Below are 23746 nucleotides of genomic sequence, written 5' to 3'. Positions count from 1 at the left end.
GGATGCTAAGAGCTGCTGGGCCACCTGGAGACCACCTTGCACAAGGCCTGAGAGTGCCAGTCACAATTCTCCCACACGATTGGTCCCTGAATTGGACAAGCCTACCCTGCGGGCCATGAGAGGTGTGGGGAGAGGAGGCGGGAGGGGGAGCAAGGGGAGAGAAGAAAAGAGGGAGCTGAGCAGTGAGAAGACTCCCTGGGGGACTGGGAGATGGGGTGGGCAGGGAGGTATGGAAGAGGGAGCCAGCGGGGCATGGACTGGCCTTCAGCCGAGGCGCACTGCCCACCCTAACCAGTACTCGCCATGCTGGGGTGAGCTGGGGAAGGGCCACGGGGCTGGGGCCCTGGCTGGTGCCCCACATGGACAGGGTGGAGGTTGGACATAGAGAGAAGCTGGAGAGGGTACCTGGACTTCCTGTGGGCAGATGGGAGGGGGCATCTGAGGCTGACTGTGTGACCACAAAGGAGATCTGAGTGACCATCTGGAGGAGTCGGGCTGCTCGGTGTGGTCAGACATGGGCACATGCATGCCCTCTAGGCCATGAAGACAGGTAAAGAGCACAGGGGGCGGAGACCTTGGTCCCACCTGGGGGTGGGGTTGGGGGTCCTGAGCTCACATCCTTCCCCAGCCCGGAGAGTGAGCCTGGGACCCATGCCCTTCCCCATCCAGGCCCAACATGTCCTGTGCCCAAGGTCCTTCTCTGCTGGGAGGGGCTGGCACCCTTTATTTTTAATTTTTAAAATATATTTTATTGATTTCTTTACAGAGAGGAATGGAGAGGGATAGAGAGCTAAAAACATCGATGAGAGAGAAACATCGACCAGCTGCCTTCTGCACACCTCCTACCGGGGATGTGCCCGCAACCAAGGTACAGGCCCTTGACCGGAATCGAACCTGGAACCTTTCAGTCCGCAGGCTGATGCTCTATCCACTGAGCCAAACCGGTTTTGGCAGGGCTGGCACCCTTTAAAGAAGGGCCTCCTCTCTGCCCTCCTCTTCTCCCTCCCTCCGTCCCTCCCTGGTCTTCTCTAACTCCCCACCCTCACCCTCAGCTTGTTCTCTAGCTGCCTGAGAGGTGGGAGCCTCGGAAGGAGGACCCCCAAGGTTCACTGGCTCTCCCTGCAAGGACCCCTGGATCCTGCTTTCCAGGCCCTCATCCGGGCTGGCCTTGCCTGCCCTAAATCTCCGCATAGGATGGCAGGGCCGGCCTCGACCCTCCAGTAGGCAAGCTGCTGCCCCACTGAGCGCCTGCTTTCTTGTCTCCTGGTGCAAATTCCATGATGTATGGGGTCCCAGATGCCACCTGGCAGGTCAGTGCTGAGACTGGGGTGCCTACCTGCTCTGCCCATAGCAGGCTCCTGCCTGCGGTCTCTCCCCACCTCAGATGCCCCTTACCTGCCGGCCCAATGAGTCAGGGAGGTTGTGCCTAGCTTGGGGGGAGGGGGTGTCCTTAAGACTTTAGGGTGAATAAGGTCAGAGCTTGGGTGCCCTCCACATTTTCCCGGGTCCTGGCAAGGTAGGGCCACCCATAGATGCTCAGCTGAGAAACCCCGGGCAGTGGGGAGGTCTGCCTGCTCATGTTGTTTCTGGTTCTTGGTCCTTGCTATCCATTTTGTTGGTTTCAGTCCCTGGCTTCACATTTGGCCCTGACACTTCTACCCCCTCCCCTCCTCCCACTTCCACTCCCCTCCCCCCATGGTGACTGTAATTCTAGCTTCTGCACTCAGGTTTAAGTCCAGCAGGCAGTGAGGGCCTTTCCTTGCAGCTCCCACTGTGATTGGGCCACTCCAGGTCACATGCTCATTCCTGTGAGTGCCGGAGGTTGATTGGCCAGGCCTGAGTCACATGTTCCAATCCCAGCTAAGAGGGCAGAGGTGGGAAAGGTGAATTCCCACACTAAAATCAGGGTGGCCCCCAGGGGCAGACTGGTCCCCACGCACCCCGGGAACTGAGCCTGAAGCTTCTGTGTGCTTTCGCTAACCACACAGGCAATGGGTCCATTTTTAAAATCATTTTTTTATTAACATCATCTTCCCGTTTAGCCAAGTGTCTGTCGTGTATAAGGAATGTCGGTAAATATTTTCCGTTCGAAGCTTCTTTGTACATCTTTCCGTTGATAAATAAACTCTGAATTCACATAAAAAAGTTAAACTTAAATAACTCATATTTCCTTCTCTGGTAACAGGCATATATTGGCAAAATATAAATATTCTTGGACTCGGGCTTTGTTCTAAGTGAGGACAGTAATTCATCACATGGTACAATTATCGACAACAAAACCAAGAAATGGTTGGCCGGAGTCCTGGCGCGGCCTAGCACTGAGGTGGGAAAAGAAGATTCACATTTGGTTTCTGGGCCGGGGGTGGGGCAGGGTGGCGAGGAGGAGAGAACAGCTTTCTTTACAGCTCTGACAAAAATACTCTGTTCTGCCACTGAATGTTAACGTTGAGCGTGTTCTTCCACGTTTGTGGATTATTTCCATAACCATGTTACTTAAAACTCAGATGTCAACTAACAAGATATGGCACATAATCCGTGTTGAGCGATGTCGCCGGGCTGCCGAGGCCGCAGGCGTGCACGCGGGGAGAGTGATGATGCGGGGTGGTCTGGTCGGATTGCCGTGGCCAGTCGCACGTCCGCCCGGGGCCTCGGGTGGCAGACGTGTCCCCTCGGGCCACCCCAGGCGGGGCCTCCGTGCCCGAGCGGCGGTGCGGCTGCCGGGCGCCGGTCAGAGCACCCGGGGGATGATGGTGAAGGGCACGGCGGGGCTGCTGGCCTCCAGCTCCAGGGCCATCAGGAAGCACTCGGTGGCGGCTGTGTCGTTGCCCTGAGCCTGGAGGACCTCGCCCAGCCCGTTCCAGACCTCGTGGGCTGTGGAGTTCACCTGTACCGCGTCCCGGAGAATCTTCTCTGCCAGGCTGTAGCGGCGCAGCTGGTGAAGGATCAGGGCCTGTAGGCGTCAGAGAGACAGACAGTCAGCTCGGGGCTCCCATCCATCCTTGGGTCTCAGCAAATTCCTTGGAGGCAGACGTGTGTCTGCGCGGCTGGGCACGCACTAAGCTCAAGGCCTCCTGCGCTCGGGGACCGTGGCCAGAGCAGCCACCTGAACCGGATGAAGCTGCCGACATTCAGCCGATTTTGAATGAGAAATACAGTCATTTCACACTGTTCACCTGAACACTTAACACCAGGAGTGAGCCAGCGGGAGCGGCTCCGTCTGTTCTGACCCCATGGGCTGTCCTGTACGTTAAGTACCCACTGACACCTGCCCTCAAAGTGGGGGGCGAGATGACCAACGGCCAGCACGGCTGGGGCCTTCCGGCAGGGAGACCATTAGCAGTGACACAGCAGATGCTTTCGCAGGGCTGATGACACCTGGCACGGTTCTAAGTGCTGACGTCAGTTCGTTGGGCTCATCTGGGGCCCCCAGGGCCGTTCCAAGCAGGCCGGGCACCTGGTGGAAGGCCTGCTCTCACTGCTGCGGGGAAAGAGCCTGCAGCAGGGGAGCCCCTGACGCAGTGGAGAGCTACCCGCAGGCACCGGGCTCCTCCCCCAGCCCCTCGTCTGCAGGTGAGAGTCACACAGCCAGCAGCCAGGGCGGCCAGGGCGGCCCTCCCCCCCTTCCCACCTCCTCCCACCTCCTCGCTGCCTGAAATCCATCTGGGGGGAGCCCAGGGGAGGTGGTGCGATGGAGCGGGGAGCTGGTGAGCAAGCACATCCAGCTCCTCGGTGGCGCTCTCCCCACTCTGGTCCTTTAGAGAAAAGCCGAGAGCCAACACCCTCACCTCCCAACCCCCCAGGGCAGGCGGGAGAGTTGGAGGCCACCTGCCCAGGCTGCAGTCCACAGGATGTGAGGGTTAATGAGCTCTGCCTCTTTCTCCCCGGGGAGGTTATCAGCTGGAGCTCCCTCTAGAGAACATTCCCGCTTACCCAGCAGAGAAGTGAGGGCGGGGCGGGAGGGGCTCGGGTGCTGGCAGCCAGCGGCAGCCCAGAGGATGACAGAAGGAGCCCACCCCATCCCCCGAGGCGTGGCTTTCGCAGGGCATCCACGATGCTGAACGCACACCCCCTGTTTTGAGGGGCTCGCTCTACGAGGCGTGTGCTCGGCAAGGGGGCCATGGGGGACACACCACTCGGCAAGACAGAAAGAGGCCCCTGGGGTTACTGGGCTGCAGGAAGAGACTGTAATGTAGGTCACACTACGCTGGGCACTTGCTCACACGGCCACCTCTTTATACATTCGAGGAGACGGGTTCAGAAAGGCCAAGTGCCTTGCCCAGGGCCACAGAGCCAGTGAGTGCCGAGCTGCCAGCCAGCCCGGGCTGCCTGAGGCCCGAGGCCCCACTCTCCCCTGCATGCCACCGCCACCGCCGCCTCTGCCGCCTCTGCCGCTTTAAGAGACAAGCCTGAGCCCCGGAGGCGCTAACCCAGTTACATCTGAGCAGCAGCAGATGGGCCGCTGCCCTGCTGCGTCTTCCCTTTCATTCCTGCAGCCGCTGGCTGGGGCTCCTCGGCCGCTCTGGCTGAGAAGTCGCTCCGCTCCGGGGCACAGGTTTGCTCCGCTCAGGATGCTTGTTGGGAGCATCCCGGAGACTCACTCAAGGACGGGGAAGGCTCCTGGCCCCTTTCGTACCCTCAGACTGGCTGTGATTCTGAGGCCTGGATGGCTACAGGTGCCAAAGGACTGGCGGGGGGAGGGGGGCGGGGAGAATCCTGTTAGCCACCGAGTGGACCAAGAAGACGTGGTCCCAGGATGAGCAGGGCCTCGGCCCAGCGAGAGTGAGACAGAGGCTACCACTCTCAGCAGCAACGACCTGCCCCCCTCACTCCCCCCACCCCCATCCCAGCGCTGGAGCGGCGACAAGGCCACCAGTCCTTGTGCTGGGCATTTTACTTACAATGGGGCTGGCTGCTGGATCTGGTACCACGGGGTACCAGAGGGTATATGGCAGGGGTAAGTCTACCTAAGTCTACCTGCCCCCATAAGCTGGCGGAGAACCAGGCGAAGGCCAGTCTGCCCATCACCCTCAGCGCTGGGCAGCCGGGAGCCTGTGGGCCTCGACGCCCCGCCCAGGCCGGGACCCGCACGCTGAGCTAGGAACAGGTGACCCTGAAGCTTCCCCAGCAGCCTGGTTGGTCAACGGGGTTAACGCCGGAAGCCGGAGCTGCCCGGGGACACATCGCAGACTTGCGGGGGGCTCCCGGCGCGGGGGCTGGGTGAGGGAATGACACTCGGCCCCTCCCCAGAGCCCGGCCAGCCAAGCACAGCTCAGAAACCAGCACAGGATGAGTCAACCAGAACTAGCTCCGGCTGGGGTCTGGCCACGGCTGGGGGCAGCGGTGCTGGCGGGGGCGGGGGGTGGGGGGCAGAGCGGGCTGGGACCTGGGCACTGGACGTCAGGACTGGCTCCCCACCCAGGCCCCTCTGCTGTGCGAGGCCTTCCCGGCTGTGAAGTGCTCTGAGGTACGAGAACCCAGACATTTGTTTCCAATTCTACAGGCCCTGTCTCCCCTCGTCTCCAAAGATCAAAGGCCCAGTTCCTGGGGCTGGCATTTAACTATTCTCACCACCGGCTACACCCAACGTTGTCCCAGAATGAACTCGGTTCAGATAGCCCAGGAATATCGGGGGAATGCAGCCCCCAGCCCCCCTCCACTCCCCAACCTTAGCCAGTCCCAGCCTGGGCCCCCCAACTGGGGAGCCATCGATTCCAGTCCATCTGCCCAGAGCCCTGACCATCGACCGATCCAGAGCCAGGTCCCTCTGGCTCTGAGGCAGCGACTCCACTCCCAGCCCTCCAGCTGGTAGGAGGCAGAATTCGATGACCGACACGTCATTACCACAGTCACCTGCCCTCCCCAGATAAAAACCCCCAAACCAACGGGATGACTGCCCGGATCCCGCCATGTGCTGAGGACACAGGAGGGCACCACGCAGCCTGCTCTCCAAAGCCCGGGGCCCAGGGAGAATCCCAATGCAGCCACGCGACTGCTCTGTGCCAGGCGCTGGGCCCCTCCGAGGCAGCCAGTCTCCCTCCTCACCTCTGAGACCCGCCTGAGGCTGAGGTGTGACCCTCCCTTTCTCCTCTGTGGAAAGCTCCCACCTGCCGCAGCCCTGCCTCGTGGAGCCCCGGGGGTGAGGAGGCAGCCGGGGCTGCCGCCTCCGAGCAGGGGAGCCACGGAGGAGGTGGCTGTGAGTCCCTTTCTTCAGACACAAACGAGGACGGCCTCCCCAGCTTAGCCTGTAATTATTATAATCAGGTCTTTTGTACGTTAAGCTCTCGGTGCTGCACCAAATTGGAAATAAGGGATTAAATTAAACCTGTTATTTCAAATGAGACAAAACGGACTTGGCTAGTTGGAGGACAATTAGCACCTTCCCCACTCACGTCTTTGTGTGTGTGTGTGTGTGAGAGAGAGATAATTGCTGCCACATGCCCAGGGAGCCCAGCCGTGCCTGCGGGCTGTGGGGCCCCAGGCTTCCTGCGGCAGCCCCTGCTCAGGCAATGTCATGGGGGCTGCAGGACAAAAGCCCCTTTGGGAGGTTTTAGACACCCCCCTGTGCTGCACTGCAGACTCCTCGCGGCCCCGTTTGGGCAGGCTGCCCTGGCTGCGGCACAGCCGCTGCGTTCTGCGGAGGCTGCGGGCCCGCCAAGGCCGGGGCAGGGAGAAAGTCCGGAGTCAGGGCTGGGACAGGAGCCCTTAAAGACCCTTCTGTCCCATCCTGGGTGGCAAACGACGCCATCACACCCCTGCAGGGAGGGGAGTGGGAACTAGGGCGGGGCTGTCAGGAGGCCCTTCACACATACAAGTCCACCTGGAGGACAAAGGCACGGCCGCAGGCTCCATTAACGCACCGCGTAAGGGACCGTAACCGACGTGTCCTGTGTCTTCCCTTAAAAAGGGCGTTCACAGCCGTGCTGTGCGGTAGGGACTGAGTCACCCAGGTGGCTCACCCCCACCTCTGCTCCCTTGAGGCTTTGCTGTGCCTGCCTCGGGGGCGGGGGCCTGGGTGAGCGGTGGCCGACTCTGCACCCCAAGCCTGATGCCGCCCAGCAGGGAGGCGGTCCCCGGGGAGCAGCCGCACGCGGGAGCTGCTCTGCTCCCCAGGAGCCCGGAGGGTTGCCATGGCCGCCGCTCAGGCTGTTCGCTCCTGCGCCACAGACCTGACACGGCTGTGAAACCCAGAACACCTGCCCACTGGTCCCACACGCTTTGTTGTTGTTAAGCCTCACCTGAGGATATTTTTCCCATTGCTTTTTAGAGAGAGGGGAGGGGGTGAGGGGAGGCAGGAAGAGAGAGAGAGAGAGAGAGACAGACGGACAAATATCTATGTTGGAGAACACATCAATTGGTTGCCTCCTGCACGCACCCTGGCCAGAGCCAGGGATCGAACCCACAAGCCAGGTACGTGCCCTTGACCAGGAATCAAACCTGCGACCTTTGAGTGCTCAGGATGATGCCCTAACCACGGAGAACACCAGCCAGGGCTGGTCCTACACTGTTTTACCGATGAGGAAACGGGCCTGAGTGGAAAAGAGCCTCGACCCAGGCCCTGACCTGCTGACCACCGAAGAGGCTGCACCCTGACAGTGTCAGGAGAGGCCGGCCTGTGGCAAGTCCCCAAGGTCCAGACTCTGAGCACAGTGCTCACCCCCAGCTGCTCTCTGCTTGTCCTGCCAGGGTGACGAGAATGGCACGGGGAGAGCTTTCTGGAAGACGACCAGGCCCCCAAGAGTGGCTTCCAGAAGCCAGGAGGGAACGGGGACCCCACAGAGCGCCTGCCCGCCCGGGGGCTGTGGACTGGCTGGCTGGCCTGGAGTCTGCGTTAGGGGAGCTGTAAGCCTCACGTGGGAGAACCAGCACGCTCCCGCCCCGTGGCTGCCCAGGCGTCTGCGTTTTTCTTCCTGAGGAAGCAGCGGGCCAGGGGGAAGCAGGGGGAGGGGTGGTCTCGGAAGGGGCACAGACTGCAGCCGGCGCTGTCCGAGGAGACCACAGGCTTTGAAAGACTCTCCCTGGAGCAGCCTGCGTGCCAGTCCCCTGGTGAGCACCACAGGCACCGTCAGGCTGAGCAGGAGTGTTTTGTGGGCGCAGCTGAGGGGGCCCTGAGCTATGCCCCGCTTTCCAACCGTGCCTGGAAAAGGAACGGGACACACACAGCGAGGGGCAGTGCCCAGGCCCCCACCTGGATGCCAGCGCTCCGTGGGGCCTGGCCTGCGCTGGGCTCTGCTTTGTGTCTCCCTCTGTTGGTGCTCAGGGCTTAGAACTCGCAGAGCTTGCCAGGCGCTGGTGCGAGTCCCTGCCAGCTCTGCCCACTGAGGAGGGCCTGCCTCCCCAGGCCCGGAGGCCCACAGGAGGCCAGTCCTGGTACCCTACCTAGGTCCAGATCGCTGAGCCTGCCCCGTGCCCGATGTGCGGGTTCACACTGCGACTCAGCCCTTCCCTAGGCCAGTCAAGGGCGAGTCAAGGGCGTCCTGGAGAAGACCCCCTACCCTCCCCTGCCAGGAGTCGGCACAAGTCCATTGACCTCTCGGCATCTCTCAAGTGTGGGTAGGGCCCGGAGTGGGCTCTTTCTGTTTTGGCATTTTATTTAATTTGACACGGTTTCCCCATGGGCCAAGCCAGCCAGTCCTGACAGCCTGGCACCCACCGCAGCCGGCACTGCTGGTCTCCCAGCCCCGCCCAGCCTGCCCTTGGCCCTGGGGCTGAGGATTTGGCCTTCAGAGCAGCGAAGGGCCACGGGCATCCTGTGCTGGGGACCGGACGGAGAGCACGAGGGGCACAGGAGGGGGGAAGGGGCGCCGAGCGGCTCCTGGCGGAGGGCCGGCCACACTGGGGGGCAGCTCCTGACCGAGGCGTGCAGGAGGAAGACCCCAGGAGGCGAGCGGGAGCCAGCCCCACGGGGGCCGGCCGTTCTCTGTGACGGGGCTGGAGACAGGACAGGGACCGCTCCTGGCACCCGTCGCCTCTGTCCCCCACGACTCCACTCTCCCCGCTCACATGTCAGAACGAAAACCGGGGTGGCCCCTCCCCTCACTCCTCTGCAAGTTAATGAAACCGGGTGCCCAGGGAGAAGCCTGTGGCCCCAGCAACCAATAAGGAGAGAGGGTCTGGGCAGAGGGCTGGGCGGGAGCAGGCCTGGCAGGAGGCAGCGGTCTGGCACTAAGCAGACACCCCTGGAGGCGCCCCCTCTCAGTGTGCGCTGGGAACGGGCGCTGAGTATTCCAGAGGGAGGAGGGAAGACCTCAGCCCCCCCACCCCGGCTCGGGGTGACCACAGGCAGCCGAGGGCTGCCCACACCTCTGCTCACTCAGGGATCTGACGCTGCAGGAAGCTGTGCCTCATGGGGCCCCTTTTTCAGGTCAAACGTTTTATTTGAAGAAATGTGTCTTTTGGGGACCAGACCTTTCCAGCATTAAAATCAACTCAGAAGGAAACAAAACTCCATTTTTCAAAACCTTCTTGGTTTTCTAAGCTGGCGGCCAGCCGGCTCTGCAAGCAGAAACACTCGGGGTTAGGAGGGGGTCCGGGTCTCCGCTCCGGGACGTACAAGCCCCTCTCAGACCCCGACGGGCAGCCCCCTACTCTCGCTTGCACCCTCCAGCGACGGGGAGCTCACCCCTTCCCCGGTGCCCGCACCTTCAGGGGGCGCTCTGAACTGCTGGGTAAAAACGTGGAGCCCCAAGGAGCCCTTTTACCCAATCCCCACTCTGATGCTTGCCGAGGCTTCCGGAGTCCAGCAGCGTCCCCTCCCCCTCTTGTCTGACAGCCCTTCAGGGTCTGAAGAAGCTTCCAGAACAGCCCCACACAACCCGTCCCCTCATGCCAGGGCTGCAGAGACGTGGCAGATCCAGGCCTGCCCGGCTCCCCTGCCTCACGGAGCTCCGCTGTTTAGCCTGGCACCGCAGGAGGCCCGGCCGTGGTTCCGATGAAGGAGCCAGTGGCCCAGGAGAGCCTGCCGCCCGCCCCTCCCCCCCCCTTTTTAAAGCACCCGGCTCCCAGAACCTGCTGCAGCTGCTTTCTCTCCCCCGGGGATGGGCTGGGATGCTCTGGAGGGCCTGGTGCAGCAATCCGCAGAGCGGCGGGCTCCGGGGTGACCACCAGCAGGGAGGGGGGGCGGTCTGGCCTCGAGGCCTCCTCACAGACTCAGGCCCCTCGTGACCGCTGCAGAGCTGAGCGGGGGCTTCCCGGGAGAAGCCAAGAGTGTGAGGGCCCTGGGACCCAGCCTCACGCCCGTGACCCTGGTAGGCGCTTGCCAGGCCTCCGTGTCCGCCTGTCCTCGGACGGGGCGTGGGGTGGGCGCTCACAGTCCTGGGTCCGACCGTTTATCACCAACTGAAGCCAAGGCCCGTCCCAGCTGTTCCGATACCGTGAGAAGTCCTGTCCTGCCCCCAGGGCCAGAGAGGTCACATGGGGGAGGGGGTCTTGGGGGAGGGGGATGCCCTCCCAGACCTGCTCCGTGGCCCACCGCCAACTGCCCGCCTCAGAGCCTCGGGACCCAGTGGGCACGAGGGAGTGCCTGCTGACGGAAAGGCAGTCCCAGTCCCTGGCAGTGCCCCTGTGCTGTGGGCACTCACTGTGGCCTGGGTGCCATGGCCCAGCTCCACGCAGCTGCCCAGTCTGGTCCAGCCTAGGGTGCCCCATGAGGAGGGCATGGAAACCCATGGTTTTGCGCCAACTTGCACCTCTGGGTGCAGTGGACCTGTGCCCCCAGCGGGAGTAGAGAGGGTGTTGTGGGGGGGGGGGGGGCCTCGATGATGAGTGCCCCGCAGCCAGGACAGCTAGCAAGGCTCCCAGGTCTCACCCCTGAACCCGCCTGGGGGTGCAGGGAATGGGGCTACACCAGCAAGCCAGAGTGCTCCCCCAGTCCCTGCTGCGGGCTGACCCCTGGAGGCCCGCCCTGTGCCCCCCACCGCTGGGGAGGGACAGTTCTCTCCGCACAGAGGCCGGCGATTCACCACCTGCCAAGGGGAACGTGGCCATTTTGGCGAGTACCTTCCCCCTCTCGGCGGGGATCTGGCACCAACTATTTTTCCATTTTAAACAGGAACAGACGGGAATGATAAGATGCTTTGTGATGGGAGGAGGGCTGGAATTGCTAAGACTTGGAAAATGTTTCCCAGTGATAACAAGAGGACTCACACGTGGAATCAGGCAGGAAGGGGGTGGGGTGGGGCTCGCTGGACCCTGCTGGCTCTGCCCGGCACCCCTGTGTGACAGCAGGGAAAGCTGTGATGCAGACAGGAAAGGCACAAAGGCCATGTGCTCAGAGAGGGGGGCTTTGGCCACACCAGTGCCGGCGGGGCCGCCGTGGGGAACCGCGTGGCGCTGCGGAAATGGAACAGACGCTGAGCCCGGCTCTTTCCTTTCCTGCTCCGGTGAGCTCCTGTGCTGGCCACCTCAGCACGGAACAAATCAGCGTCAGGACTGGAGCCATTTCCTCCCACATCCCGGCCAGCGGCGCGGGGCCGGGCGGATGTGTGCCGGCCGCCTGCCGCGGCTCACGTGAGCACAGCCAAGCGCCGGTGCAGAATCCACAATGGACCCCGAGGGGCTGAGCACCGCTTGGAGGGGGAAGAGGAAATTGGAGAGGAAATTAAAGCCGCCGCGGATATTGCTCCTGGTGGTCAGGCCACGTGACGCGCACACCGCTGGGCTCCGGGAAGATAACCTGCACCGCTTGCCGGGGTCCACAGAGGGGCGCCCCGGCCGCCCTGCCACCCGCCTGGGCACCCCTGCTCTCTGCCTGGGATGCTTTGCTGAGAAGTGACCCCTTCCTCCTCCCCTGCAGATCGGGGAAGGGCTGGACCAGGGGACCCCCCCACTGCACACTCGGCTCTCCCAGCAGCTGGGTGAGAGGCTCAGAGACTGTCATTCCACCCACACAGCCCTGAGGCTGGGAGCTCCTTCCTGCCTGCTGCCATGGCCAAGGGCACGATGGGAGGGACAGAATTTAAACAGGCGTCTTTATGCTCCACAATGTGTCCCAACTGTATGCCCCTCTAGTCCACCTGCCGCGACAATTCCGAGTCTTGTTCTCCCCCCCCCCCCCCCCCCCCCCCGGGCCTCCACTCAGCCGTCTGTCTCTGCCTGGAGAAGCAAGGTGCCCTCCGGAGTGCCTGTGCCACCAGCACCCTCCCCCCAAAAGTGCCGAGTCAGGGACCCTGTTCTTCTGTGTCCACTGACACCCCCCCCCCCCCGCCCCGTTAAACCATCTGGATCCGAGTCCAGTGTGCTAGCAAACTGGCTGTCTGAGAGAAAAACAACAGCTCTGATGGCAGTGTTTGCCAATCTCCGTGGTATAAACACTCCCACCACAGCTGATTCCACGCTGGCCACGAAGTCACGCAGGTGGAGGTGGGGAGAGAGGAGCAGAGGGGCCCTGGGCTCAGGCCAGCGCCGCCTGCCTCTCTCTCAGCTGCAGGAGGCCCTGGACACCAGAGGGGCCGCAGAGCCCTGCAGGCAGTACCCTAACGCACACCTGTCCTGTCGGCGGAAGCACACAGCTGTCTCGATGACCGAGGGGAATCAGCACAAAAATACTGTTTTCTTCAGGGAGAAAATATAGAAAGGGAGAAAAGAGACACAACTCCTTTTGTCATCCAACAACTCGACTTGGGGAAGCTTAAGGCACCCCCGAAACGCCTCCGTCGTCTGGCGCAGTGAGGCTGGGGGCCTGGTCTTCTCCCGTCCAGTCTCCGAGAGACCATCCTTCTGAGCTTCATTTCCCTGCAGCCAATTTCCTCACAAACCGGCTGTGTCCCGTGTCCTACCCACTGGTGGGTGTGGGAGCCTGGGGTGGCGGGGGTGGCTGGAGGGGGCTGCTGTCAGCAGGAGAGGGAAGACCACAGCCGGCTTTTTAAAACCACGGCTTTTTAAAACCGTGCCGAAGGCAGAGGCAGTTTGTCACCTTTGCGCAAGATGCCAGGCAGCGGGGTACAGAACTTCACAGCTTGTGGGAGTTCCAATTAGAGAGCCAATTATAACTGCGCTGGCCTGCCTGCCTTTCAAAGGCCGGAAAACGCGTGTCGTCTTAGGAAGAAGCAGATTTCGCTTCTAGTTTGTTCCGGGAGGTCCCCGCGGGAGCGCGTGTGTGCTTTGGTCCCAGCCCCACGCAGCTGTCTGGACGCCTGTGGCCCCGACACGGGGGGTGAGAGGACCTGTGGGGACGGGGTGCCTGCAGGGGGGAGGCCGTTTCCCGCAGAAGACACGCTTCCATCCTTTATTTATGAAGCAAGAGGCAGGAGCCTCACATCCGCTAGGTCCCCTGTGGGGGGCGGCCCCCCGTGTCTGCTTCATTGGGAAGGACATCAGCCAGCATTGCAATTACGGATTTAATCAAGACTGGCCCCCCAGGCAAGACCAGATCCCAGCTGTGCATGTGTGTGTGTGTGTGTGTTTGTTTTCTCTTTCCTCCCGCAAGATTCCCAGGCCCTGCCGAAACCGGTTTGGCTCAGTGGATAGAGCGTCGGCCTTCGGAATGAGGATCCCAGGTTCGATTCTGGTCAGGGGCATGTACCTTGGTTGCGGGCACATCCCCAGTAGGGAGTGTGCAAGAGGCAGCTGATCGATGATTCTCTCTCATCGATGTTTCTAACTCTCTATCCCTCTCTCTTCCTCTTTGTAAAAAAAAAATAAATAAATAAAAATAAATAAATAAATATATATAAATATAATTGATTTTTTATTGAATCAATAAATATAAATATATATAAATCAATAAATATAAATATATAAAGAACATATATTTTATTGAATCATATATATATATATATATATATATATATATATATATATATATATATATATATATTCCCAGGCCCAAGTCCCCAGTTGGGGTCAGTTGTCTGGCTCTGGAAAAGCCTGTTTCCTCATTCGTAAAGGTCCCTCCTGCTCCTCGGATGTTGGTGCTCCTGGGTGCTGTCCGAGGCCCCCTCTCTGCCTTCCTCTGTGATTCACATCCAGGCAGCCCCACGCCCTCCCACAGCTCCTGCTGCCACCCATAGGCCACTGCCCCCAACCGTGGCTGAGCCCCAGCCGCACCCAAGGGGCATCTCTTCCTGAACGGACCCGGGTCACCCCATCTGGACACGGCCCCCCAGACGTGCTGCCTCCTTCTTCCCACAGCTGCTCCTCCTCCGTCTCATCTCCCCGTCCGGGCGCAGCACCAGGTGTGCGGAGTCAGCCTGGACCCGCGCTCCCCCTCCGCTGTGAGCACGGACCCGCCTTCTCCACGCCTCCCACCGGGCCTGTCCACGTGCCATCAGCCGAGTCCAACCTCAGTGTCTCTTCGCTCCCGCCGCCTCTGGAATGGTCTCTCCCAATGCAAACCTGATCACGTTACTTTAAACGTTTTTATCTTTAAAAATGTCAAAAGTGAAAAGTAGAAAGGCTAATATAATTAACATTTATATACCTGTCACCTAAATTTAATAACTGTTAACATCTTTCTTATTTGCTTTATCTACGTTCGGGGCAAGGGTTAGTATTTTAAAGTAAATTATAGGCATTTCGCCCCTAATACTTCAGTAGGAATCCCTAAAAAATAAGGATGTTTTCTTAGGTAAGCACCAAACCATATCACACCTATCAAAAACAATAGTGCCTCATTATATACTACCAATGGCCCCATGCAGACCTCCCAAGTGTCCCATGCCTACCTCCAGCAGCTGGTTGTAAAGTTGCACATGTAAGCTCCACCTGTTCCTCGCTGTGAAAGAGTCTACATCTCTACTCAGCTGCTGAACTGGGCCCCCAGGCCACACCCTCTGTGGAGCCCCTTTGGCCTCCCCACCTGGGAACAGGCCGCCGTGTCCTGCCCATCTGTCCACCAGAGTCCGTGTCCTTTCTACACTCACTCACACATGCCACATCTCTCTCCTGGGCGTGCAGGACTGGGCTGGCGGGGAGCAGTGTACCTGTCTCCTCAGGATCTGGCACAGAGCTAGGTGCCACATTCCACAGCTCGCTGAACCCTTACCACGATCGCTAAGGGGGCTGTGTGCTGAGCAAACGGCGACCCGGTGCGATGCTCAGGAAAACGCTGGGACAGGCCCCGGCAGCAGGTGCTCACACCCGAGTCCTTCCTGCGCCCCAAGCCTTCTGGGCGAGGAGCCCGCTGATGCTCTGCAAGGCTTGAATAGAAGCAACACCGACACAGGTGTTTCCAGAGACAGGTGTTCTGTGAACACCGAGCAGAGGAGAAAGGAAGGGATCTGACTGGAGGAGGGGGCGGGGTCAGCATCAGGGGTGAACCTGGTGGGAAAGACGCGAAGTGTCCCCCCACCCCCACCCCCCCCCCGGGAGGGGGCATCTGCCGCCAGGGAAGTGGCCGGGCCGTGCAGCCAGGGAGCTCTCGGAGGCTTTCCCGAAGCTCTCGGGGACTAGAACTCTCTGGGCGCTGGGCCCAGGTCAGAGAGCTGGTGCTGGTGCTCGGACTGTGGTTCTCATCGTTCCCCGGGAGGTTGCCTGAACCACACTCTCTAGCCAGCAGCATGCACGCTCGTGTCACCCCCTCCCAGGCACTCTCATGGGGTCTCAAATCTGCAGGAAAAGGGCAGACCTCACTCTCCTCATGGCCTCCCCAGAGCCCAAGGTTTGAGACTTGGTGATTCCGGTACAGTTGTCCCTGGAACACGTGTCGCCCCTTCCTCCTGGGCACCCCCTCACCCCCGAGGTGACAGGAAGGAGGGGTGCCAGAGGCTAACCTGGAAACTCCTGCACCCAGCCGGCTCAGAGATCAGGGGGGGAGCTGGCCATCCGGGCACGTCTGGAGCTCGGGCAGCTGTGAGCAGGGATGCTACACAGCAGGGACAGAGCAAGGCTGCTCCAGCTGGGAGCAGAGGGCCAGGAGACAAGCTGAGGAAATGCTGCTTGACCTCAAGACATGGAGTGGGAGCCCTCCAATCCCTTCAATCCCCAAAGAGAGTGGAAAATTCCACTGCCTTCCCTCCCTGCTTCCCCCGCACGGGGCGGAGCTGCCTGGGCCTGGAGCTGATCAGAGAATCAGAGAAAACGGGGATCAGATGACCTGACCCGAGCTGGAGCGTTAGCTGCGGCAGGCAGGAAGGCAGTGGAAGCGAAATAAATGTCAAATGGTACTGGAATAAGGGGGCAGAGTGTCTAAGACTAAATGGTTTGGATAGAGTATGTCCGATTTCAAATGATTTTAGATCATCATTGCTAACGAGACACTGCACGGCAATTAGTCATGGAAGACTCCAAGCAGAAAAAAGAAATAAACAGAATTCATTTCTCCTTAAGCTGCCGCAAAGCAGCACCCAGGGACACGGCCTGCACTCCCCCGCCGCCCCCTCCCCGCCGGGGGTCTGTGTCGCTCCTGGGCCTGTGATTTCGATTTGGGGCCTGGGAAGGCAGAGAGGCCTGGGGCGTCTCTCCCTGGCCAGCACTGAGAAAATGCTGCAGTGGAGGAGGAATCCAAAAATCAAGCAGAATACGTCTGCAGAGAACATCCTTGCACCAGCGACACCGTTTGGGGGCGAGCCTGGGGAGGGGTGGCGAGAACGTGGGCCGCGGTCACACGGGAGTCCGCGGACGTACAGTGGAAGGTCCAGGCTCCCCGTGACGCTCCGTTTGCTCCGAGGAGGACTCACAGGCCCCGCAGCCAGAGAGTGTTTTAGGCTAAAAATATGCAGTTCCAAAAGGATATAGCTTGCATCATAAAAACCTTTCAATTACCTGGTCCCCCCGCCCCAGACAATTTCCCCAGCCCCTCCCCACCCTCCCCAGCGTCCTCTCCACTGGGACCAGCTCCTGAGAGCCCTCGGCCCTGGGAGGCTCAGTGAACAAGCTCCGACCGGCCTCCATGGCCTCCACTCCCACCTCGATGCCAGTTCCTGTGCTCGTGGCCGGAAGGCACTGTGCCACGGCCCGGCCAACAGACCCACAGAGACACCCTTCACCTGACTCCTCAGAAATTGCACTTTCCGAGGATATTGCCTCCATATCTCCTCAAGGGAAACAGCATCCCTTGCCTGGGGAACTTGGTTTGTATGGGGGATAAAAACAGCTGTCAAGTTCAAGTTCACTTGTCGCTGCTGGTCTCTGTTTCCCCCTCCCCCATCCACCTTGCCCACCTGCCACCCGTGGTGTCCACAGGTGACTGTGTCGCCTCAGGCCTGACACCTTCCCCAGGGGGCAGGCAGACAGGTCATGAGCACACACACTGCGAGGTTCAACAAGTGCTTCCGGAGAGGGGGGGTCTCTCTGCAGGTGGGAGAGGCGGTGACATCAGAGCCAGGCCCCAGGCAGGCTCTGCCCTCCCTGCCCCCCAGCCCATCTCCGGTGCCTGACCAGCCCCTGCTCTTCAGGCCGGGACTAACCTCCCAACACCCCCCCCCCCGCCCCCCCCCACCATATCCCTCCTCCACAGTAGCCGGAGCCAGGCCAGAAGAGATGCTGTTGTCTCTACCGGACAAGTCATGCCCCCTGGTGCCTCCACTGGTTTCTTTCAGCCTTAATACCCTGGGCTACAGGCTCGACAGAAACAGTAAATGCTTTCAAGCAGAAGAACCATGCTGTTGGCCAACCACCTGCTCAGAATGACAGACTCTTATTTTAGCTCCTCTGGTTGCTAACATTCGGTCAAGCCAGACCAGAAGGAAAGCCGCACCCACGGCAGCTCCGTCGGGGAGGAGCGGTCTCCCTCGCTGTCACGGAGATGCAGGTGTGGCCTAGCGATGGCGATGGCAGGCCTGCCCGTGGCTAGTGAGGGCATGGCAGGAATGCTCACAGCTGGGCTCACGGAGTGCCACGCAGCCTGCTCCTTCACCCTGCACCATGCCACCCTCCCCGGGAGGGCACTGTTATTATCCCACTCACAGCGGAGACGATGGAGGTACAGAAAGATTAAGGAACTCCTTTCCAGCCCAGCGGCCTGGCTCAGTAGCCGAGTGTCCACCTATGAACCAGGAGGTCAGGGTTCGATTCCCAGTCAGAGCACATGCCCGGGTTGCAGGCTCCATCCCCAGTGGGGGGCATGCAGGAGAGAGCCAATCAGTGATTCTCTCTCATCATTAATGTCTCTATCTCCCTCTCCCTTCCTCTTTGAAATCAACAAAAATATTTTTTAAAATAAAAAAAATTTAAAAAAAGAAATTCACTTTGGGACACACGGTCAGTAAGTGACAAGCCGGGTCGAGAGCCCAGCAGGCTGGCTCCGGGGCCACGCCCTTGACCGCTATGCTGTCCTGTCATTGCGGCTGCGGCACTTCTCTGACTCCGAATTCCCCATTGCACCCAAGGCACCAGAAAATGATGAACCAACACACCAGAAAACGGTGAAGGAGGCTTTCCATCTCTCCATAGAGGTGGAAGGTGTGTTCACTGCCAACGGTTAATTCTTAAAAAGGCCACCAGCTATCCAAGGAGCCAAAGCGCAGGGTGGACGGTCAGAAGGAGAGAGGCGGGGTGAGGAAGGAAGGCCCAGAGGGCCGGTGGAGGGGGCCTCCTGTGTGCTTTGCACCGTTCGCCTGCATCCCCATCGCGGCCAAGAAAGATGTCAGAGAAAGCCAGGCCTGCCCGCGTCCCCAGGCGTCCTATCGGCACGCACACAGGCACAGGAAGGGCGGACCCTGAATATTTCATGCGTGTTTCTTCAAAGAGTAAGAATTGTTCTCAGTTTTAAAAGCACCTTTCATCCTGAAGGAAAATAAAGCACAATTACTGGATGAAAGAGTCTGGTGACGTTTGTTTCCTGCCATCACTCTTCCCAGGCTCGCGCAGAGGGAAAGCGGATACCTGGGATGAAAGAGATCCGCTCCTGAGGATCGGCGTTTGCCAGGGGAAGGCAGGTCCGTTGTTTCATTAGCGTAATTGTGCCTGGGCCTTGCCCAGAGGAACAGGAGGGACCCACGGCCCCTCTTCTAGACCGGCTTCTTGTGTAACCACCCCTGCCCTGTCCGTGCCCGAGGCTGCCTGGGGCCCGGGGTTCCCCCTGGCCAGGCTGGTGGATACGTCAGACAGACCCATAGACACTCGTCTCTGGAGTAACCCTGAGAAGTTAGTTCATCAACTTCAGGCTGTGTCTCTCCTCCAACAGAGGCACAACCTGGAAAACATGCTGCTAGCTAGCAAAATACGAGACCAGCCATCTTGCCCAAATCTCATTGAACAGACTGACGCTAAAAGATGGGGAGGAGAGAGAAACACTCATGTTTCGTCATTTAGCAGTGCACGCTGCCCCAGGCCAGCCAGGGCTCACCCCTTCCCTCCACCAGACCCTCTGCCTGCATCTGGCTCGTCATGCACATGGTGGTGTGTGTGTGTGTGTGTGTTTGGTGGTGGTGGTGGGGGGGGCTCTTCCGTAAACAGGCCCGTGAGCCTGTAGACAGATTAGAGGCTCAGCCTTCTCTCAGAGCAGCGCTGCTGTGGTGACCACGGCAGGATCAAACGCTGGAGATGTTAAACTTAGGGCAGAGTGAGGATCCGAGCCCCCTGCACCCGCCCCTGCTCCGCGCATGTGCCTTCAGGCAGATGGCCGATGACTGCACTTTTCAGGCAGGCCACCTTCTCTCTGGCAGCCTCTGCTACCGACGTGCTTCCTGGGAACACAGCCCAACACCACATAACGTTTTTACACGCGAGGCCGGGTTTCTGATGCTTCAGGAACTGAGGATTGTGGAGAAAACCCTCACCGACGGCCTGGGAAGCCTTCAGTCCGAGCCATCCTGACTGAACCGGGGTTTGCCATGTTATCGTCCATCCACAGAGGACTATGGGACCCACCGTGCCCCAAACAGAAAGCTTATCCTGTGATGAGGTGGCCCCTTAGAGTGACTCCACACTGAGCAGCCTCCCTGTGGTCTCCCTCCCCCCCCGCCCCCGCACCCCCCCCCACACCCTATGCCCTCAGCCTCTTGGGCGGTGGCTGGGCCTAACCCATAACCTCCAGCGTCTCTCCTCTGTCCCCTTTCTTCAGAGCTCCACCAGTGGGGAGGGACTTACCCTCCTGTGCACGGCGGCTCCCTGCCCTTCTCTGGCCCACCTTGCCTTGGGAACCTCGACCTCTAGGGGATGGATCCTTAACTTTCACTTCCCTCTCACGTCAGCTCTGAGATGCCCTGTGCCTGCTGCGCCAGACTGGCCCTGAGCTGTAGACACCCACATAAGTGCTCTTCCTCCCCCACTGCGAGATGGGGGGGGGGGGGGGGAGGGGAGGAGAGGTGCCCTGGCTCCCCACTGCCGCTCCAGGCTTCTCTGGGCCCAGTCCTGTAAAGCCTGCCTCAGCCTGTCTGCCTCCCTCCCGGCAGCTGCCCTCGCTGCCAAGCCCTGACGGCCCGCCATCTGCTGCTGCAGCACACCTGTCACCTGGACGCGGAGATGGAGCACCTGCTCCTGCTTCCAGGACACACTGTTTCTGAGCAGTGCTCCCCTCCCTCCCCCCGGTGCATGCGGCCTCAGCACCCCCCCCCCCCCCTTCCAGCCTTCCTGGCTCCCTTCCACACTCGCCTCTCCCCTGAAAGCCCTCACGTCTCACGCTCTGCCCTCCAGAGCCCAGGCTGACGTTACCAGAGGAGAGCAGATGTCCTTGTTTGCGGAGCCTGTCCCCGTCCTGGTAACTGGTCCTTGGCTGCCCGAGTCTCCGTGTCTGTCCTTGGCCTGGGCAGCGTTGCCCAGGGATGCGGTTCCTCTGCCCTCATCACCCCCCCCCCCACACCCCCCATCCCCATTTCCTCCCCTCTCCTCCTCCAGCTCACACAAATCTGGTGGGGAAGAGCTTGCTCTCTTTCATGAATTCATTTTGGGTGCTGGGAGCAAAAGGCTTTTAGGCATAGCACGCGAATGTATGAACATTTATCCACATGCAAAACTGATAGAAAAATATGCCCTTCGATTTTCTGGGGAAAAAGTCCTATCAGCCTATGAATGCTTCCCTTGTCAACACAGCCATGCCGTCCTTCTCCCTCGCTCAGCACGCCCTTCTGTCTGCCCACGCTCAGCTCTCTGCCACTCTTGTCTTGTGCCGACTCACTGTTAGCAATAAGCACATTAATTCTCTTCTCCCTTCTCTCTCTGTGTGGATTTAAAAACACAGGAAGGCTAAAACTGTGAGAACACTGTCAATTTTCATTGGGGTTTAATTCACACTTCTCTTGTCAAGCCTGACCTTCTATTAACGTTAATGAATACCATCTGCCTCCGTGCCATTATTGCTTCTTAACGATATTAATGTGTGTGCATTGCTGCTTAAGTCACACCTCTCCTCTGAGCTGGGTCCGGCGATCTGGCACGCGCGTTATTCACCCCCCAACCCCCAAGTTAACGGATAATTGTTCTTTATGGAACAGGCAGGAGCTCCCAATTGCTCACTGCGCACCCATCGCCTCAGCCACCTGGTCTCCACCCGTAACGGACGCAGCTTCCTTACTTCCTTCCAAACAGCGCCCCCCACGGCCCTCCTGCTCCTCTCCCTGGGAGCACTCTGATCGCTTCCCCTCCTCTGGGTTTGTCCACGAACCACAATTGGTTCCTTCCCCTGGAACCTCCTTGGCTGGTTCCCGGATGGTCTCCGGGGTTTGCGTTCTTCAAACCCCTGCTAAGTCCTGTCCTGACGCTCCTGGCCCACCGCTCATTGGCACCCTCCTCTCCGGAGCCCCAGGCACGTGCCCAGACTCTGTTCCCGCCTCCCTCGCCACTTCAGTCTAGAGCCCGGCTCTTCCTTGGCCTTGACCTGGTAGAAAGCCAGCTGTGACCTCGCTGCCCAGCCCTCCTCTGAGATTAGGGGTTGAGGGCCAGTCTGGCTTCCATGAGGATCAGGCAGGGTCTTCAGTGACTCAGGTAGAGATTTTTAGTTCCTCTGGTGCCAAACACTACCCCGATTTATACAGCTGAGGAAACCGAGGCACAAAGAAGGCCCCAATGCTAGTGAGAGACAGAACTGGGATGCCGCCCAGGCTAGTGTGGCCTGGAACCCCTCTGTAGCCCCCCAGAGTGTATGCAAGGCCACTTCCCCCCTTCCTCTGTGCAAAGCTCGGGGAGGGAGGAGGAGGGGGATGGCTGGGATGGTTCCAGGGACTGTCCCCCGTGGGGCGGGCTGGGTGTACACAGCCCAGCATGCACTGTCCACAGGGTCACCAAGAAGGAACCCTCGGGCCACCTGTTGGGAGTCCCACTGCTCACAGTCCCTGGGTGGTTTTGGACCACGAGTATCTACACTCCTCGGCCTGCCTCCAGCCTGGAGAGCTTTCAAACGTACCCAGATGCCCTGAGAACAGGCTCAAGAGTTCCCTGTTGTTATTTTTTCCTGGTGAGACCTCCGAAGCACCCAGGTCCCCCGGCCAGAGAAGGCCCGGGCGGGGCCACTATCCTGGGGTCACCAGCCCTGGTGCTGGGCCTTTCACCGAGGAAGCGCCTGGCTTTGGTCAGGGAGCTCGGGTGTCCGAGGAGCTCAAAGGTGAAACAGAAAACCTCCCGGTGCGATCTTCCTGTCTGATCTTCTGTCTCATGTGTTCCCCTCGGGGACGGACAAGAAACACTTCTCTGAATAATTCATACGCCCCGAGGCAGAGGCACGCCGCCTCTATTTAATAAAAAGGCTGGGCACACACCTTGATTACACTTTTTCTGCAATGCTAGCTTGGAGGTCTCGGGAGCTCTTGCGAATGCCGCTTGGAATAGTGAGACAAAAAAAAAATGAAAAGCCATTTCTAACCAGACACACTAGGGTTTGGACAATAAGTAATGTTATAAAGCTGTACTGAGCTATGAAATGTTGATAAAGGGAAGTTGAAAAAAATTAAGTAGCTGCAATTACCATGAGGTCTGATTTATTGTTAACACTGAAAAGGGCTGTTTGTCAGTTTTGTATTAAATGAGCACCTACTAGGTGCCAGGAGCTTTGCCAGGCCTGTTATGTGAATGGTTTCACTCAGGCCTCACAGATGATTGGGTCAGTCACAGCCCAGGTCACAGGAACTCGGGGGCTCCTGGAGGTCAGGCAGCAAGCCGGGAGCACCCCCCCTCCTGGTGCCCGGGGCTGGGTGCCCGGCTTTCTCTGCTGAGAACCAGTCACCACTTGCTCAGCAGGAGAACGAAGGCATTGGGCTCCTTCAGACAACATCTATTTGTTCCTTACAAAACCACATCCTCTGAGCACCTGTAGGAACTCACAGCCTATCGAGTTGAATGTTTCCCTTTCACAGAACGGAAACGGGGCAGAGAACTTGGGAGCTTTTCCTGAAGTTAAAGGGCCAGCAAGCAACCCCGCTGGCGCAGGAACCCCGTCCCTGGAGCTGTCCAGTGCTCGCCCTCACAGGTCACATGCCGCTGCCTGGGGGCCCCGGACTCCACTGAGGGTGCAGAGGGCACCCCGCTTCATCCCAGGGCTTTCCCTCCCTGGGGCTCACTGTGTCTCAGAGGTCCTGTGCTGACACTGAAGAAGACCAGAGCCCCAGCCCAGCAGCAGACCAGGGAGAGAACACGGCTTTCTACCTGCTCCGTGGGCCTAGTTCCCTCTGCGCTGCCATTCAGTCTCTCAGGAAGTGCGAGCAGACCGGCGGCTTTGTGCAGCGGGCTCAGTGCCTGTGTTTTTTGTTATTTTTGTAATTAAAGAAAATATTTTTATTGATTTCAGAGAGGTAGGGAGAAGGAGAAAGAAACATCAATGATGAGAGAGAATCATTGATTGGGTGCCTCCTGCACACCCCCTATTGGGGGTCGAGCCAGCAACCTGGGCATTGCTGTGCCCTTGACAGGAATTGCACCTGGGACCCTTCAGTCCACAGGC

General features: G+C 59.5%; 1 protein-coding gene across 9 annotated transcripts in view; it reads right to left on the bottom strand.

Annotated features, from left to right (window-relative positions):
• Positions 1–1996: 1996 nt before the first annotated feature.
• The window catches only part of TTC7B (tetratricopeptide repeat domain 7B), a 183338-nt gene continuing 161588 nt past the window's right edge, over positions 1997–23746 (bottom strand). For all 9 annotated transcript variants that reach the window (XM_084883843.1, XM_084883845.1, XM_084883851.1 and 6 more), the window contains one exon: positions 1997–2950. In XM_084883843.1, the coding sequence (XP_084739969.1) occupies positions 2729–2950 (222 nt within the window). In that variant the 3' untranslated portion in view covers positions 1997–2728. The remainder of the gene's footprint in view (positions 2951–23746) is intronic.

Source organism: Pipistrellus hanaki (genome assembly GCF_964339955.1).
Source record: "Pipistrellus hanaki genome assembly, chromosome: 1".
Taxonomy (NCBI): Eukaryota; Metazoa; Chordata; class Mammalia; order Chiroptera; family Vespertilionidae; genus Pipistrellus; species Pipistrellus hanaki.
Note: the sequence above shows the minus strand (reverse complement) of the source record. Positions and strands in the feature narration are given on the sequence as shown.